At 53.5% G+C, this 17,183-nt stretch overlaps 3 protein-coding genes across 4 annotated transcripts in view; 1 reads left to right on the top strand and 2 right to left on the bottom strand.

Annotated features, from left to right (window-relative positions):
• Positions 1-435: 435 nt before the first annotated feature.
• TMEM209 (transmembrane protein 209) overlaps positions 436-17,183 on the top strand; it is a 51,217-nt gene continuing 34,469 nt past the window's right edge. For both annotated transcript variants that reach the window (XM_068169376.1, XM_068169380.1), the window contains exons 1-2: positions 436-575; positions 1,065-1,219. In XM_068169376.1, the coding sequence (XP_068025477.1) occupies positions 1,175-1,219 (45 nt within the window). In that variant the 5' untranslated portion in view covers positions 436-575; positions 1,065-1,174. The remainder of the gene's footprint in view (positions 576-1,064; positions 1,220-17,183) is intronic.
• LOC137454415 (carboxypeptidase A1-like) lies at positions 2,309-6,455 on the bottom strand. The gene is made up of 11 exons (XM_068164459.1): positions 6,288-6,455; positions 6,031-6,112; positions 5,531-5,665; positions 5,349-5,450; positions 5,153-5,254; positions 4,938-5,039; positions 4,685-4,795; positions 4,348-4,438; positions 3,764-3,963; positions 3,443-3,527; positions 2,309-2,554 (listed from the first exon to the last, which is right to left on the bottom strand). Exons 1-11 carry the CDS (start codon positions 6,353-6,355, stop codon positions 2,367-2,369), a joined length of 1,266 nt encoding a protein of 421 aa, XP_068020560.1. The 5' UTR covers positions 6,356-6,455; the 3' UTR covers positions 2,309-2,366.
• LOC137457492 (carboxypeptidase A1-like) lies at positions 6,872-12,764 on the bottom strand. Its single transcript, XM_068169386.1, has 11 exons — positions 12,670-12,764; positions 11,918-11,999; positions 9,822-9,956; positions 9,570-9,668; positions 8,619-8,720; positions 8,442-8,543; positions 8,197-8,307; positions 7,900-7,990; positions 7,551-7,750; positions 7,146-7,230; positions 6,872-7,059 (listed from the first exon to the last, which is right to left on the bottom strand). Exons 1-11 carry the CDS (start codon positions 12,762-12,764, stop codon positions 6,872-6,874), a joined length of 1,290 nt encoding a protein of 429 aa, XP_068025487.1.

The raw sequence follows: 17,183 nt of genomic DNA on the forward strand, positions 1-17,183 counted from the left end.
TAGCGTGAGAACAGTGGCAGGCACGGCAAGAGAGTTTATTTGTTAGCTGGCAAGAGCCTTCTGGGCTTTGTGCAGGGGGTTACCCAGGGGAGCCTGGGCTGTTGCTGGGTTCTACATGTGTATATGTTTATCATCTTTTACTGTTTCGTTTACTTTTATATTTAGTTTGTATTACTTTTTTGTTTGTTTGGTAAATATGATGTTTTTGGTAACTTCCAAATTATTCCGTTTCCTCACGGCGTTGCCGGCCGGGACCTTTTCGGATGCCACGGAATAGGGTGCGGTTCGCACAATCTAAACAAAGCAAACGATACGGAGTTCACCACGGGGAGCTGGAGAGTTTTGCAGAGCGCGGTGCCGGGGGGAGGCAATTTCCCCCCGGAGAGGAGAGGCAGGGTCTGCCGGCTCGGGCTGCGGCGGCTTCCCGGCGCTCCGACGAGCGGCTGCCGGCTCAGGGCTGGCAGCAGCCGGCTGTGGCTGAGCTTCTCTCGCGGGATCGCGGGCGGCTTGCCGGCCGGGCGACCGGGTCACGGTTGTCCGGTGTTAGGCTGCGGACGGGCGGTTGGCTTTCACGGGTACGGCAGGGTTGGCCGGTTGTGCGAAGAGGCGTCTCGGCTGTGGACTCTGGCGGCGGGCGGGTGGGAGTACGCTGGAGTACAGCAGCCGTTGCGGGCTTCGGCTACGACGCGCATTAGAGTCGTAGAACTGTCAGGGTCGGAAAGGACCTCAAGCATCATCCAGTTCCAACCCCCCTGCCTTGGGCAGGGACACCTCAACCCAAACCATTCTATGATCCAATGAATTAGGTGATCCAGAAGAGCAGGGTGTGTTCACATAGCAGGACTATGTTCTGTTTGGGTTCTTATGTTGGTACGGATAAAATCGGTTTCATCTGATGTCCTTTAAAGCCTGAAATAGGCTCTCTCCATGTTTGTGTGGTGTCTGGCTGTACTGGAAAGTAACTGGGTTATTGGGATGGTTGATGGAAAACCACTCTGACCTGTCCAAGAGGTATGGGAGTGGTCAGAGAGGACGTGGACCATAACCTCTCCCTTCTGTTGCAGCGTGATAAGCGGTGTTGGTGAAATGGATATAGAAAAAGAAGACACTCCAAAGAAAGTGGATACTCAGGCTAAAGACCTGCCCTATCCTGACTGCCCCTTCCTGCTCCTGGATGTACGAGACCGAGACGAGTATGACCAATGCCACATTGTTGGAGGTGAGGAGGCCAGACCCCCACAGCAGCCCAGTGTCAGCTGGGGTCTCCCTTTGGCTTTTTCACAGAATCCCAGCATGGTAGGGGTTGGAAGGAACCTCTGGAGATCATCCAGTCTAATGGCTCTGCTAAAGCAGGGGCACCCCAGCAGGTTGCCGAGGACCACAATGGCCAGGAGGGGTTGGAATCTCTCCAGAGAAGGAGACTCCATAACCCCTCTGGGCAGCCTGTTCAGGTTGCTGCTGATGGAGGCTTCTGGGATCCAGTTTGTGCCCCTTGTCCTGTCAAGGGGCAGCACTGAGAAAAGTGTAGCCACATCCTCTTGGCCCCACAGGTTCTTCAGGTTTTGCTGAACATTGATCAGATCCCCTCTGGGGCTGCTCTTCTCCAGGCTCAACAGCCCCAGAGCTCTCAACCTTTCCTCCTCGCAGAGATGCTCCAGGCCCCTCAGTAGCCTTGTCTGGACTCTCTCCAGTAGTTTCCTGTCTCTCCTGAACTGGGGACCCCAGAACTGCACCCAGCATTAGAACTGTGGCCTCCCAAAAGCAGAGAAGAGAAAGAGGTGAACCTCCTTCAACCTGCTGGCCATACCTTTCTCCATGCCCCCCAGGACACTTGGCCTTCTTGGCCACGAGGGCACAGCTTATGGTGAACTTGCTGTCCACCAGCAGTCCCAGGTCCTTCTCCACAGAGCTGCTTCCCAGCAGGTCACTCATCACCTGTACTGGTGCAGAGGGTTGTCCCTCCCTAGGGACCTGGTTGAACTTCATGAAGTTCCTCTCCCCCAACTCTACAGCCTCTCCAGGTCTCACTGGATGCCAGCTGAGCCTGACAGGATGTGAACTACTCCTCCCTGCTCAATATCAACAAACCCAGCCTCTTCCTCTTCCACCCACTGCCAGAGCAAAAGGAGATTAAGAACCATCCTTATTTTTTAGTCCCACCCATTTCCACACCTTTTTTGAGGCCACTGGGCCAGCACCTGCTGGTCTTGCTGGTGGCCACCACATGCTCCATCAGAATCCCTTTAAAAAGGATTTTTGTGGTGACTGGGAAAAAAAGAAATCACAAGAAGCTGTTGTCATCCTTCTCTAGATGTGTTTTATTTTCTTCTCTTCCCATCTCCAGCCATTTCCAGCACCCATCCTGGTTAGTAGAGATGATCCAGTGTGTGCTGCATGATGACTTTCAGAGCCAACCAGGTCTCCTCAGCAGTTGGGATGATCTGCTTGGCAGGGAGGAGGAAGCCATAGAGCCCTGTGTCCCGCAGCTCAAAGGTGAAGGAGTACTTAATGCCCTGGTTGTAGGTCCAGTCAATGGTTCCTCCACTGGCTTCGTCTGGAAGAGCAGGAGGGGTGTGAAATGTTGGTGGCTCTGTGTGATACAGGTGTCAAATGGGACTGTTTGTCTAAGCTGTGTGAGGGATCTGCTGCTGTTGAGTGAGAGCTGCACAGACTGGAGAGTTACCTTGTGAAGTTCAACCAAAGTAAGTGTAGGGTCCTGCAGGTGGGAAGCAATAAGCCCCTGAAGCAGTAGAGGGGAGGGGTTGGCCTGCTGGGAAGCAGCTCTGTGGGGAAGGCCCTGGGAGTGCTGCTGGACAACAAGTTGCCTGTGAGCCAGCAATGTGCCCTTGTGGCTAAGGGTGGTCTCCTGGGGGACGTGAAGCAGTGTGTGGCAGATAGACTGAGGGAAGTTCTCTTCCCTCTCTATTGTGGCCTTGTGAGGCCAGATCTGGAGCCCTGGGTCCAGTTCTGGGCTCCCCAGTTCAAGAGAGACTGGGCTGTGCTGGAGATGAAGATGCTGAGGGGCCTGGAGCATCTCTGTGAGGAGCAAAGGCTGAGAGCCCTGGGGCTGTTGAGCCTGGAGAAGAGCAGCTTGAGAGGGATTCCTCTCAATGCTCGGAGCTAAAGGGTGGTGACCAAGAGATTGTGGCCAGACTCTTGTCAGTGGTGCTTAGTGACAGGACAAGGGGCAATGGGCAACAACTGGAAACCAGGAGGTTCCATCAGGAGCCCTGGAGCAGGCTGCCCATAGAGGTTGTGGAGTCTCCTTCTCTGGAGAGATTCCAGATCCTCCTGGGGCAAGCTGCTGTGTGTGACCCTGCTTTATCAGGGGGGGTTGGACTGGATGATCTCCAGAATTCCAAGCCAAACCCCCTCCCCCTCATGCTGGCACTATGGGGTTTTGGTTCATTTTGAGGGAAGCAGTGCTGCCAGTGTTACTTACAGATGGTGGTGATGATGCTGCCATACTTGTACTGGGTGCCATAAAGAGAGGACAGAGCTGCCACTGCCTTTTCAGAGATCTCATGCTGGGAATACAGAGGAAGGAGAAACATAAGTGGGAGAAGGGCAAGGCCAGAGAGATTGCAGAGCTCAAAAGCCTTGGTCTGGAGGAGTTGCCATGGACTTTCAGAGAAGCCAGGGCTTCTTCCTTCCTTGCCAATGCCACCTTTGCAGTGCATGATGCAGGCTCTTCCTCCTTGTCAGAGGAGAGCAGCCCTACATCATCCCACCGCCCCGCTTCAAAGCCCTACGTCAGCCCTACCAGCTCCTCTTGGTCAGGCACTGGGGTGTTGGTGTAGCCATAGGGGTAGAGCAGGAGCTGGGAGTAGCTGTGGATGGAGATGAAAGCCTTGATGTTCCCATGGCTCTTCACAAAGTCCACAATGGCCTTCACCTCAGGCTCTGAGTTGGCATAGGGTCCATGGTACGTCTCTGAGCAGGGGTTTCCGCTGGCTCCTGACCCTGTGGAGATGTGAAAACACAGTGTGGGTGTTTGGTGGCTTTGGTGACAGTTGGGTGGCTCAGACAGCCACAAGGGCAAAGGGCCTTTTCCTTTTCCAACCCAAAGAGCTTTTCCAACCTTTAGCTGCTTATTGGGCAGCAGGGAATGCTCTGGAGGTTCCTCCTAGATGTTTGTACAATGGCTTTCACCTGGAATCTCCACCATGCTGGTCACTAGGGGTCATCAAAGCCCTGGTGGAGCCTAACCCCCTGTTCATGCCATAGAGAGCAAATCCCCTTCCCTCCCTGGCGCATATCCATGCATCTTTCTGATATAGCAGTAGTCTTAGAACCTCCACCTCGAGGGTGGAAACCCCAGAGCAGGGTGAGTGGGGGAACTCTGACCTCCAAAACCTGCATCCCAGTTGCGGTTGGGGTCCACACCAACGCAGATGGCGCCTGAGTGCTTGGACCTGGTCTTGCGCCACAGGCGATTCTGGAAAGGCAGAAACCTCTCAGCTGGTGTCCAGGGCAGGGCCTCCACTAGCCTTGAGTGAGCAGTGGAGTTGTCATCTAGGGGGACTGGCAGGTCATGGTGGTCTCCTTGTCATCCCATAGAGGATGGGCAAGGAGGCTTTGATCTTTCAGGGGCTTTGTGTGCAGCACTCCAGTACTGCTCACCAGCCCCATCCAGCATCCCTGTAGGGCCTGGGACCTGGGACCTGGAAAATCTGGGTGGTACCTTGGTATGTGTGTAGGCAAAGCCATCTGGGTTGGTGACAATCTCCAGGAAGATGTCCATGGTGTTCAGGATGGAGGCCAGGCCTTCGTCATTCTCCTGATCCTCAACAATCTACAGAAGATGGCAGTTTGGTTCTCCTTGGTGCTGCTGGAGCACCATCCCCTCTGTGGGTTTCAGCCACCTGGCATCCCTGGTGGCTGCAGGCCCTTGTGGCCCTTTGGGGCCATAAGCCATGTGCAGGAGCTGCTCCTACCTTCTTGGCAAACCAGACACCGCTGGCCTGTGTCACCCACTCCCGGGAGTGGATGCCGGTGTCGATCCAGATGGCCGGGCGGTTCGTACCCCCCTTGCTGAACTGCAAGAGCAGAGAGGGTGGGGTTGGCTTTGTCCCTGGCTCTGCTCCCTGCTCTGGTCCCCTGCTGTCTCTGCTCCCCACTCTGTTCACCCCCATGAACCCCAAATCCTCACCTTGAGCACATAGAGGGGACGGTCCTCGGTTGACCTCCCAATCTCAAGCTTGCTGACCAGGTTGGGATTTTCAGCCACCAGCAGGTCTATGAAGGCATAGATCTGGGGGAGAAAGGTGGAGGAAGGAGTTTGCAGGAGCAATTCCAGAGTGGAATCCCACCCCCCCCAAAATGCCCCAACTCTTGCATGTTGTCACCTCATCCAGAGTATGGTAGGCAGAGTAGTCAAAGGTGCTGGTGGACAGGGGCATCCCACCACGGCTGCGACGCATCTCCATCTGCTCGCGGTCCACCAGTGCCTGGGGTTCATGGGGCAGGGTGAGACCTCATCCCTCACCACCCTGAGACCCTGCATCTCCCCCACCTCCCCGCCGCTGACCTGCACATCCTCAATCATGATGGAGTAGGAGATGTCATTGGCCTCCAGATGTGCTTTGAGGGGCTGCAGGCTGGGGAAGGGCACGCGGACATCGATGGGGTGCCCAGGGGCACGGGGTTCCAGCCAGAAATCCAGCTGGAGGGGCAGCAAGTGAGAGGGGGGAGGTCAGATCCCACCTTGGCTGTCCTGTCTGCACCTGCCTTCACCTTGCTTTTAACCAGCTGGTGTCCACCTTCCTTCACCCAAGCCCCTTCCAATCCCATCATCTTTCTCCAGTCCCATCAGCCTTCTCCAGCCCCATTGCCCCACATGCCTCTGCCTCTCTGGTCCCATCTGCCTCTCCATCCCCATTGTCCCACATTCCTCTGCCTCTCCAGCCCCATCATCCTCCTCCATCCCCATTGTCCCACATCCACCCGCCTTCTCCAGCCCCACCCGCCCTCTCCAGTCCCACTGCCCCACATCCATCATCCTCCTCCAGCCCAGTCACCCCCTGTTACCTGCAGTTCCTCAAGGTTCTGCAGCTCCTTTACCTTCTTCAGCTCCTCCTCGTTGGTGGGGAGGATGCGCAGCACCTGCTGCCTGTGGGGTCAAAGGGTGCTGAGCGATGTGGGGCCAAGCTCCAACCCCTGTGGCTCCACTCAAACCCCCTGCCCAACCATCCCCCCACCACTGAGCCTCTTCTCAGGGGTGTCTTTGGCCCAAGGTGGTGCCACCATCCCCATCCCAGCCATCCCCCACCAGCCAGACCCCTTACCCAACAAAGGTCTCAGTGCCAGCGACCGCTGCCACCAGGGCAGCCAGCAGCACGAGGGCCCTCATCATCGTCAGTCAAAAGAGTCTGTCCTGTGTGCCCACCGCACCCGGGGGCCTCTTAAATCCAGTCAGGCTGGTGGCTTCTACCCCACCCCACCACCAGCTGTTCCCTCTCCCAGGGCTGTGTGAATGCGGCAGCTGGCACTGGCCAAGGTTGGGCACTGCTGTCTCCCTTCCACAGCACTCCCTGGCCTGGCCAAACCTGTCCCAGGAACCAGCCAGGGCCGTTGGTGAGTCACCTGGTGGTGGGGCAAGAGGTGCAGGAGGTGACCAAAATCCCACCACCCACGGTGCCAGCTGCAGGGAGGAAAAGGTTCAGTTTGGACTGAGAAAGTGTGAGGTGCCAATGTTTGCACCAGGAACTTGGTGAGCTTGGTACCTAACATACGACCATGGGGGTGGCAAAATTGGTTTTAAGTGTGTCATGGGACAGAAGTCAAAGCAGATGCTGGTCAGAGGTTACAGCCTTAATCCATAAAACCTCCAGGATTATTTATTGAGGGGACAATACAGGAGGAGCTGGGTTCAGTATGGGTGCTCCAGGACATGGACCATGATGTCCAGCAGTGCTGGCCAGGTCTCAGTAGCGGTGGGGATGATCTGGGTGCTGGGCAGGAGGAAGCCATAGTGTCCTGTGTCCCTCAGCTCGAAGCTGAAGGCATATTTCACCCCGTTGTCATAGGCCCAGTCAATGCTGGTCCCATCAGCCATGTCTGCAAAGAGAGGAGGGGAGATGTGACCTCAAAGTGGAGTGTTCTTGGTGGACACAGAGTGTGGAGGGTGAGGAAGGAACACTTACAGATGGTGTCCACCATGCTGCCATAGGTGTATTTTGTGCCATACAAGGCGGCCAAGTCACTCACTGCCTTTTTAGCCAGTTCATTCTGCAAGGGAGAGGCCAAAAGTGGTGAGACGTGGTGGACCCAGATCTTGGGACAGCGGAAGCCCCAGGGCAGCAAGGTCTAGGGTCCAGCATTGTAGAACCCAACCCCTCTGGTCTGGCTTTTCCCCAAAACACCCTTCATTCTTGGTGGATGAGAAGCAGACCTTGCAATTACCCACCCTCCAGGAACCAGCTGATGGGCTTCAAAGTGCAGGTTGCACTTAACAAAAGGAGCATGAAGCGTCTTGGAGTGATCTGACCTGACTTTTCCATCAACTCTGGTGCTCCCAGCCCCGTGTCGACATTTTGGGGTCATCTCACCAGTTCCTGGTGGTCAGGCACGGGCGCTGTCTTGTAGCCGTAGGGGAAAAGCAGCATCTGGGAGTAGCTGTGGATGGAGATGACCAATTTCACCTTTCTGTGGCCACGGATGAAGTCCACAATGGCTTTCACTTCCCTCTCAGAGTGGGCATAAGGACCACGGTAGGTCTCAGAGCAGGGGTTGCTGCTGGAGCCAGAGCCTGGGGCACAGTGGAAGAGGCACAATGCAAAGAGGTTGCCCCAAGGAGGGGCTCCTAGCCCCCAGGTTTTTCCTTCCTAGCAGAAGGTTTGGATGCTTTGAGGCACAAGCAAGAGGCAGCTGGTGGGGACCTGACAGCCCAGCTCTCACCTCCGAAGCCCGCGTCCCAGTTTCGGTTAGGGTCGACACCGATGCAGTGGGAGCCGGCGTTGGTGGACCTTGTCTTGCGCCACAAGCGGTTCTAGGAGCAGATGGGAGCGAGACCATCACAGGGTTGTGAATCCCACCCCTGGAGGGGCAGAGGATGCCCAAGCACCACCACGCACTGATGGAAGCCGCCTCCACCACTGTCCCACATGGGAAGGAACATCCCAAAACCCTCGGGCAGCCATGGTTGCTGGTGACCAGCCCTGAACCAAGCTCCACCTCACAGCATCCTGCACTCACATTGCTGTGGGTGAAGGCAAAGCCATCGGGGTTGGTGACAATCTCAAAGAAGATGTCCATGCTGTCCAGGATGGCAGTGACAGAGGGGTCCCGGCCATACTCCTCAGCAATCTGTGTGGGAAGAGAAGTGAAAGCTGCCTTGGTGTTCCTTAGGGATGAAGGATGTGACCCAGCAGCACGGTGGGAGGTGTTAGAAAGGGCTGAGGGTAAGCACGGAGGTGCCAGGTCCCATGGCATGTGGCTACCTTGTTGGCTGTCCAGATGCCAGTGGCTGGGGTGATCCATTCCCGTGCATGGATGCCAGTGTCCAACCAGATGGCTGGCCGGTTGGGCCCACCAGTGCTGAACTGTACGGAGAGCAGAGGACTTCAGCCCCACAGCCACCCAGGGCTGGGCAAGGCGAAGGTGTCCCTCATACCCACCTTCAGCACATACAGGGGTCTGTTCTCATAGCTCTGCCCAATCTGGATCTTGCTAACGAGGCTGGGATGATTGTCCACCAGGATGTCCATCCAGTCATAGATCTGAAAGGAGCTGCTGTTGGGGCATGAGGCTTACTCTGGCTTTGCTTCTGGTTTTTAGGTTATCCAGCAACAGAGGCAACAACATCATCATTGTGGCACTTCAGAACATGGCTTAATGGCCATGGTGGCCTTAGATTGAAGGTTGGATTTGATGATCTTGGAGATCTCCTCCAACCATAACAGTTCTATGATTCTATCTCAATCACCATCAATCACAGAATGGTTTGGGTTGGAAGACACCTTAAAGATCATCTAGTCTAACCCATGGAGGCAGAGACACCTTCCACTAGGTTGGAAGGGACCTTAAAGATCATCTAGTCCAACGCCAACTGCCTCAGCGGAGGTGTTCCAGCCCTGCAGTCATCTTTTGGGCCTCCTCTGCCCTTCTTTGGGCAGCTCCATGTCTTTCTTACGCTGAGAGCTTTTGCCAGAGAAGACCTGGTGTTTCCCTGGGGAAGATCAGATGCTTGGACCTCTGTGCAAGCAGGGAGGTGTGCATCACAAAGGCTTTTGCAAAAGCAAAATGAATGGTGAGGGGGAAAAAGCTTTGAGATCCCTCAGTGCCATCAGAGCATCCATGAGCCACCCACTGAGCTCCATGCACAGGGTTTGACCTCCAAAATGAAGTTGAAGATGACTTGCAGTAAGGTGGGGAGGTGACAGAAGAGGCCATGATGCATGCAGAAGGTTGCCTGGTCTCCTGGCTCAGCTAAGACCTCCAGCCAAGGAGGAGAGACGTCCCAGGCAGGGGTTTTGCTGCACTGTGAACATCACCACCTGGATGCAACCATGGCATAAGTTGAGTGCGACCTCAGCCAGACAAAACCAGTGTTCTGAAGAGCAAAGTACCTCATCTAGAGTGTGGTAGGAGGCAAAATCAAATGTGCTGGTGCTCCTCTCTACTCTCCTGGACTTCATCATGGTTTTCTTTTCCTCATTTAATAATTCCTGTTGAGGAGAGGGAAAAAAAAACCCACCAAACAAACTGGAAGGAGGAGGTGGTTGGGTTTCTCGTCCATCCTCCCATGGTTTCCAACTTTTGGGACCTTCTCTTGGGACTGAAGTGCAGGAGCTCATCCTGCTTCCCACCACAGCTCTTACCTGCACGTCCTCGATCATGATGCTGTAGGAGATGTTATTGAACTCCAGGAAGATTTTGACTGCTTGGAGACTTGGGAAGGGCACTCGCAAGTCAACTGGGTGGCCAGGGCTGGTGGGGTGACGCCAGAAGTCAAGCTGGTGTGCAGAAGAAGAGAGTGCTTGGCCCCATTCAGTGCTGGTGCTCCTCTGCTGAGCTCCCCAGCACCAAGAGGGGTCTCATAAGAGTTTCCATTGAGTGACTTCAGGAAGTCTTTGGAGAAATTTTGGTGACACACATGGCTACCAAAATGGGTCAGGGTCCCTTCACCTTACTCAGTGAATCTTCCACAGAATCCCAGCATGGTTGGGACCTCTGGAGATCATCCAGTCCAACCCCTCTGCTAAAGCAGGGTCACCCAGAGCAGGTTGCTCAGGATCACAACATCCAGGTGGGGTTGGAATCTCCCCAGGAGAAGGAAGATCTTCAACCTCTCTTGAGAACCATGTTTCAGCCCATGTCACTTTTTGGCTACAAATGTCCCTTTAAAGGGTGAGGTTTTGTGATCTGAGCAGACATGATGAGACACCAGTGTTGTTGTGTGATGGTTTTGTTCTTTAACTTGATAGATGTAGCTCCTTACATCAGCTTTGTGGTGCAGATGCTGTTCTCCACCACCCAAACTTCTCCTTCTACTCCCCTTGTTTAATTGTACACTGGGGTTCACCCCCAGCACCCAAACAAGAAAGGAAAAGGCAGCAGGAGCTGAGCCACACCTGTTGGAGAGGGTGCAGAGGAGGCCACAAAGATTATGAAGGGGCTGGAGTACCTCTCCTATGAGGACAGGCTGAAGGACTTAGGTCTGTTCAGCCTGAAGAAGAGAAGGCTCCAGGGAGACCTTCCAACATCTACAAGAAAGCGGGGGAGGGATTTTTGATAAGGGCCTGTGGCGATAGGACAAGGGACAATGGTTTGAAAGTAGAGCAAGGGAGATGTAGACTGGGCATTAGGAAGAAGTTCTTCACCACAAAGGTGGTGAGGCACTGGAACAGGTTGCCCAGAGAAGTTGTGGATGCCTCATCCCTGGAAGATCAGGCTGGATGACTCTTTGAGTGACTTGGTCTAATGAGAGGTGTCCCTGCCCATGGCAGCAGGGCTGGAACTAAATGATCTTTATAGTCCCTTCCAACTCAAGCCATTCTGTGTTTCTATAACAATTTGAGACCCAAACCAATGCAATGCTGTTCTAGACCTGAACACTCATCCCAGGTGTGACAACCTTGCAGTGACCAGATTGTTCCTGATTCACCTGTAGGGAGAAGGCTGCTTGTTGAATCACAGAATGAGTTGGGTTGGAAGAGAGCTTTCAAGGTCATCTAGTCCAACCCCTCTGCAGTCAGCAGGGACATCTGAAACTAGAGCAGATTGCTCAGAGCTCCAGGCAACCTGACCTTCAGTTTCCAGGGATGGGGCTTCTACCATCTCTTTGGGCAACCTGGGACAGGGTCTCACCATCCTCATCATGAAGACCTTCTCTCCAGTTCAAATCTCCCTCTTTTAGTTTCAAACCATCCCCCCTTGTCCTCTCACAACAGGCCCTGCTCTAAAGCCTGCTCCCTGCTTTCTTCTGGAGTCCCTTTAAGTCCTGTAAGACCACCAGAAAGTCTTGCTGGAGCTATTTTTTCTCCAGGCTGAACAACCCCAACTCTTTCAGCCTGGCCTCACAGCAGAGGGCTTCCAGCCCTCCCATCATTGCTGTGGCCTCCTCTGGCCCCACTCCAACAGGTCCATGTCTGTCCTGTGCTGAGAACTCCAGAGCTGGCCCCAGCATTGCAGGTGGAGTCGCAGCAGAGTGCAGCAGAGGGGCAGAATCCCCTTCCTCCTCCTGCTGCCCATACTGCTGGGAATCAGCCCAGGACAGGTTGTCTCTGGGCTTGGAGCACATGGTGCCAGCCCCTGTCCAGCTTTTCACCTACCAGCACCCCCAAGATGTTTTTGTTTTACACATCTCCCAAATGGACAGCAAAATTGGATGGGAGAACAAATGGAGGAGAAAGCTTTGAATGTCCCCAGGCTCTGTTTAACACCAGGAGATGCTCAGGGTCCCATCACAGCTCACCTGCAGCTCTTCCTGCTCACCCAGCACCCTGAGCAGGGTGATCTGCTCTTCATTGCTGGCCATGATGTGGAGGACCTGGTCCCTGCAAGGAGGCAGAGCCATCATGGACCATAGGAAGGGGGAAAAGGAGCTTAGCCTCCAGCACTGACATGGTCCCATCATGGGCGGGGTGGAAGCTGTGAAAGGTCTGTACCAGCACAATGGGTTGGAAAGTGCATCAGTTGTTGGAAATTTGGTGTGAAGGTGAAAAATGTAGGTTCAGAATGGACGTGAGGGGACAAAGAGCAAGGGCTGGAGAGCCCAAGGTGGTCTCCATCCTTCCTTTGATCATGAGAACTCCCAAAATGTTAGGTGATACCTTAGGTATCGCTGTGCTCTGTCCATATCTATCTACACATTGGATACTTCCTAAAGTAGCCTCTACTTCACTTTGGCTGGACTCCCCCAGCCACCAGCAGAGAAGGAATCACTCTCCTTCACCAACAGCAAGGTTTCCCCATCCTGAGTCATTCCTTCCCCTGGCAAAGCTCAAGGTGATGCCCTCAGGATATGGCACCCTCTAATCTGAAACCTCCCTCCGAAGTTGGGGTAAACCCACATCTTTCCCCATGTCCACACAGCTAAATTGGATGCTGGATTTCCCTCCTTCAGGATGTTACCTTTGGTTCTGACCCCAAAGGAGAGCAGACAGGGCAGGGCATCTCTCACGCTGATCTCCATCCCCACCCAGCTTGCCCCATTCCAGGACTCACCCCACGAAAAGCTTCTCACTGCAGGTAGCTGACACAAGGATGCTGAAGATCAGGAGGAACTTCATGGGCAGACAAGTCTCAGCCCCCAAGGACATACACAGTCCCTCTCGGAGAGCACTAGTGGACCTTCTCACCAAGGCTACATCTACTGTCCCCAGCAGAGCTGGCAAGCAAAGAGATTAGCCAGGACCGGCTCCCAGGAGCCCAAATGTTTGCTTTATTTGGCGCGGTCCAGAAAAGAGCAGCCAAAAGAAGGAGGATCTGATAACATCCCTGGGTCCTGCTAGGGAGGACAAGCCTCTGTGCCCACAGTGGTGTCATGGTCACATTCACCACCCCACCCACAGGCATGGGTCACCACGGTGGTGACTGTGGTGTCGCAGGACCTCAGAGCTTGCAGGGACAACGGCGCTTTGTCACAGGTGACTGTTAGCAAGTCAGTTATGATGAGTAAAGAAGAGTATGCCAGAAGTTACTACAGAGTTACTAGCAGGTAAGTGTCTAGACTTATCTATGTTCTTAGGGGTGATTGCTTCTATCCATATCTACAGCTACACCCAAAACTCAAACTCTACCAAACATTCAAATGATTGCCGGTGCCGTTCAAACCTCTTCCAGAAGTGGGGCAGCTGACCAGGGATGAAGTCACTCTTCCCAGGCATTGGGTGTCACAGAGCCAGGTGGCCCCAGGGATGTTCACCTGCTGGTAATGCTCACGGAAAGAGAGAGAGTGGCTCAGTTTTGGGTCCAAAATGAGTTATTTTTATGTCTCTAACAGGACAGAAGCTCCTGGAGCAGCCGCTGTTGGTTGCTGCTGTCACGGGAGGTCACCTCCTCATAGTGGTTTCTTTGTTGCACAGGTTACAGCAGCCTCTTTGTTCACCAGTTATAGCAGCCTCTTTGTCGTCCTCTTATCGATGATGGCTCTGTGCTCCTGCTTGTCAAGGATGCTCCAGGTTGCTGGGCTGGGTTCCCAGGCTGGCAGGTGTTATCTGGGTTGGGGTTTTAGCAGACATCTTCTCTCTGTGGTTTTTCGCCCCATTAAACCAGGTCGGTTTGGTTGCACCACCAGCAGGGTGTGCCACAAGGAAGGTGCCATGGTTGAGGGCCCCTTATGGCTTCATGATGCAGAACCAGTGGTGCTGATGAGCTGATGCTGGGCAGTGGTGGCAGGGTAGAGGTCCTCACTCGGGTAGACGTCTTTCATGGGGTAACTGAGGTGGAAGAAACTGCAGGAGGCCTGTGTCCAACTTCCTGGATGAAACAAGGTCAGCTCTGGGCTGGATCAGGTTCCTCCCCACTGTGTCTTGGGGTCTTCCAAGGATGGAGGCTGCCCATCATGCTCTGGGTGATGTGTCCTACTGCTGGACTGTCTATCTTGGGGAAAAACATGTGTCCAGCCTGGCTTCCTCTTCTGTCAGCTGCTGTCATTGTGTATCCCATTATGCTTTGTGGTAAAGAGCTCGGGTCCATTTTCTCAACCCCATAGGGACAAGAGGGCCTCTGTTAGGTTTTGCCTTGAAAGCTGTCCCATCTCCAGGCCAAATCAGTCCATGTCCCTCAGCATCCCACCATGGGATGTATCATCCTGTCCCTTTTAATAGCTTCCATTTGTCTTGATCCAGTTCTTTTTAGTGCCAGGGGTCCAAAAACTGGACCTCACCTACAAGAAGAGGGCCTGGGTAGCCTCAAGACCTGGATGGTGGGATGGAGTTTCAAAGCTAGGGCAAAGCTTTGGTCTACAGGCCTCAGGACAGGTCTACAATCCCAGCCAAAGTTCCTCATGCTCTGCACCTCCCGCTCACAGACCTGCCACCAGGTCCATGCGTTGGTGGCAATACATTGGCCAGGTCCAAGAGCCAAATATGTGCCCTGAGCCTTCCTCAGCAGTAGGGTTTTACCAAGGGTGTTCCTATTACCAGCTGGAGGATGGGACTTTGGAAGAGCAGGTCACTTTGGGAAGCAGCTGACACCAGATGAGGCTGTGAATAGAGATGTCTGAGACACTTGTGGGAGTGCTCCTTTCCAAAATAGTCACACTTAACCCAAAACCAGAATCACAACATCCCAGCATGGGGGGGGGGGGCGGGCAGAGGTTGGAAGGGACCACTGATGATAGTCTGGAGGTCATCTCATCCAAACCCCTGCTAAAGCAGGGTCACCCACAGCAGCTTGCCCAGAATTACAATGACCAGGTGGGTTTGGAATCCCTCCAGAGAAGGAGACTTCACAATCTCTATGGGCAGCCTACTCCAGGGCTCCATCACCCTCAAAAGCAACTAGTTTCTCCTCATGTTCAAACAGAACCTCCTGGGTTCCTGTTTGTATCCTTGTCCTGTCACTGGGCACCACTGAGAAAAGTCTGGCCCTCACAAAACAAACCCACATGGTGCTTCCTGATGCCTCAGCTCCCCTTCCAAAAGCCCTGTGTCCTCTGAACCTAAATGGACATTTTAGCTGCTGGATCAGGTGTGTTTGCTCTACCATGAATTCATGGACAAGTGAGTAACTCACCAGCTGCTGGAGGGTCACAGGTCGTGGAAATAAACCTGTTAGCCTCAATAATCCTTCCAACAGCAGCAGGCACTGCTGCTCTCCAAGCCTTTGGTGGCTCCCAAGTGTGTCCCTGAGATATTTGCTCCTAATCCCCAAGAAATTGACAGGCTGGAGAACAGAATGAGGGAGGGGAGTTTGTGAGTGACCTCAGAGTGGCCAGGCTGGGTGAGAGCAGGTCCTTCCACCTCCATCCTCCCTCTAACTAAATCTAAGAGGGAGAAAAGGGACAGAACAAATATATGGAGACATCAGGGCAGAGGACCACCCCCTCCCTGGTGGCCTGGCAGTGTCATGAGGCTCATTAAAGGAAATTAAATTCCTTTAGTCAGTCTCAAAGCCTGGATTATGCTGCTTGACATCAGGTCCTCCAAGGCAGCACCTGGAAGTTGGCACTGTTGGGGCCTTCAGGTTCACAAGAAGACCGGCATGGAACTGAAACTAAATTCTTCCTGTCATAGAATCACAGAATCACTTTGGTTGGAAAAGACCTTTAAGATCATCAACTCCAGCCATTACCTAACTCTACCAAGTGTGGAGCTAAGCCACATTCCCTCTGGATGCTACTGAGGTATAGGTGCACATTAGGTGCCCCTCTGGTAATCCCCCCCACCTGTAGTCACACCATGCTAGAGGAGCAATTCACTCTCTAGATGATCCAGCTGATCATTCAAGTGGTTCAGCAGATTTGAAGAGCTCACATGACTTTCACAGGACCAGAGAATCATGGAATCACAGACTGGTTTGGGCTGAGAGACCTTTAAAGGTCATCAAGTTCCAACACCCCTGCTGGGAGCAGGGACATCTGCAACTAGAGCAGGTTGCTCAGAGCCCCAAACAACCTGATATGCAATGGTTCCAGGGATGGGGCATCTATTACCTCTCTGGGCAACCTGGGACAGGGTCTTACTACCTTCACAGTGAAGAACATCTTCCTTTTCTCCAGACTGAATCACCCTCTTTTAGTTTCAAACCATCACCCCTTGTCCCCTGCTCAAAAGTCTGTTTCCAGCTTTCTTCTCAGCCCCTTGAAGTCCTGAAAAGCCACCAGAAGGTCTTCCTGGAGCCTTCTCTTCTCCAGACTGAACAATCCTGGCTACTAATGGAGGTGGAGCTCCTGAGGGCACCAGGCAGGACAGTTTGTAAGAGATATGGGCTAGAGGATGAGCATCATCTCCTCTCCCAGTGCAATTTTCTGCTCTTACATTTAATGTTCCTTCATCCTCCATGCCGATGTAAGTCCTTCAGCTAACTTCTTGTTTAACTGGGTGGGAAATGTTCTCTTTGTGAGAGGACACAGACATCTCAATAGCCATAAAAGTGCTCACATCTTCCATCCTCCTCTTGTCACTATTCCTGCTGTGTCTCACTGAGGTGGACCCCATCCGTGTCCTAAAATCTTCTAAGAAGCCTACCATGGATGTAGAGGACTTATAGCAGCATTCCAGTACCTGAAGGGGGCCTACAAGAATGGTGGGGAGTGACTTTTCACAAGTGCTTCAAGTGTTAGGACAAGAGGGAATGGATTGAAGCTTGAGGAGGGCAGATGTAGACTGGAGATTAGGAAGAAATTCTTTACAGTGAGAGTGGTGAGACACTGGAACGGATTGCCCAAGGAAGTTGTGAATACCCCTCCACCCCCAGAAGTGTTCACGGTCAGGCTGGATGGTCCAGGGCTTCACACCCTTTTCATGAAGAACTTGTTCATCTCTAACCTAAATTTCTGGTACAACTTGATGTCATTTCCTCTTCTCCTGTTACATGTTCCTTGGGAGAAAAGATCAACCCCCACCTGGCTTCAGCCTCCTTTCAGGGAGCTGTAAAGAGCCAGAGGGTCTCCCCTCAGCCTCCTTTCCCCCAGGCTGAACAACCCCAGTTCCCACAGCTGTTCTTCACAAGACTTGTGCTCTAGAACCTTGACCATCTTGCTTGCCCTTCTCTGGCCATGCTCCATGCAGAAC

Source organism: Melanerpes formicivorus, unplaced genomic scaffold (genome assembly GCF_026170545.1).
Source record: "Melanerpes formicivorus ecotype bairdi unplaced genomic scaffold, bMelFor1.0.p_v2 SCAF_3, whole genome shotgun sequence".
Lineage (NCBI taxonomy): Eukaryota > Metazoa > Chordata > Aves > Piciformes > Picidae > Melanerpes > Melanerpes formicivorus.

Coding starts and splice junctions, on each gene's coding strand:
- LOC137457492 (XM_068169386.1), bottom strand. CDS start 12,764: ATGTCCTTGGGGGCTGAGACTTGTCTGCCCATGAAGTTCCTCCTGATC. Junction 12,000..12,669: donor AGTGAGAAGCTTTTCGTGGG/GTGAGTCCTGGA, acceptor GCCTCCTTGCAG/GGACCAGGTCCTCCACATCA. Junction 7,231..7,550: donor TGCCTGACCACCAGGAACTG/GTGAGATGACCC, acceptor TCTCCCTTGCAG/AATGAACTGGCTAAAAAGGC.
- LOC137454415 (XM_068164459.1), bottom strand. CDS start 6,355: ATGATGAGGGCCCTCGTGCTGCTGGCTGCCCTGGTGGCAGCGGTCGCT. Junction 5,255..5,348: donor CCTACCATACTCTGGATGAG/GTGACAACATGC, acceptor TTTCTCCCCCAG/ATCTATGCCTTCATAGACCT. Junction 3,528..3,763: donor TGCCTGACCAAGAGGAGCTG/GTAGGGCTGACG, acceptor CTGTATTCCCAG/CATGAGATCTCTGAAAAGGC.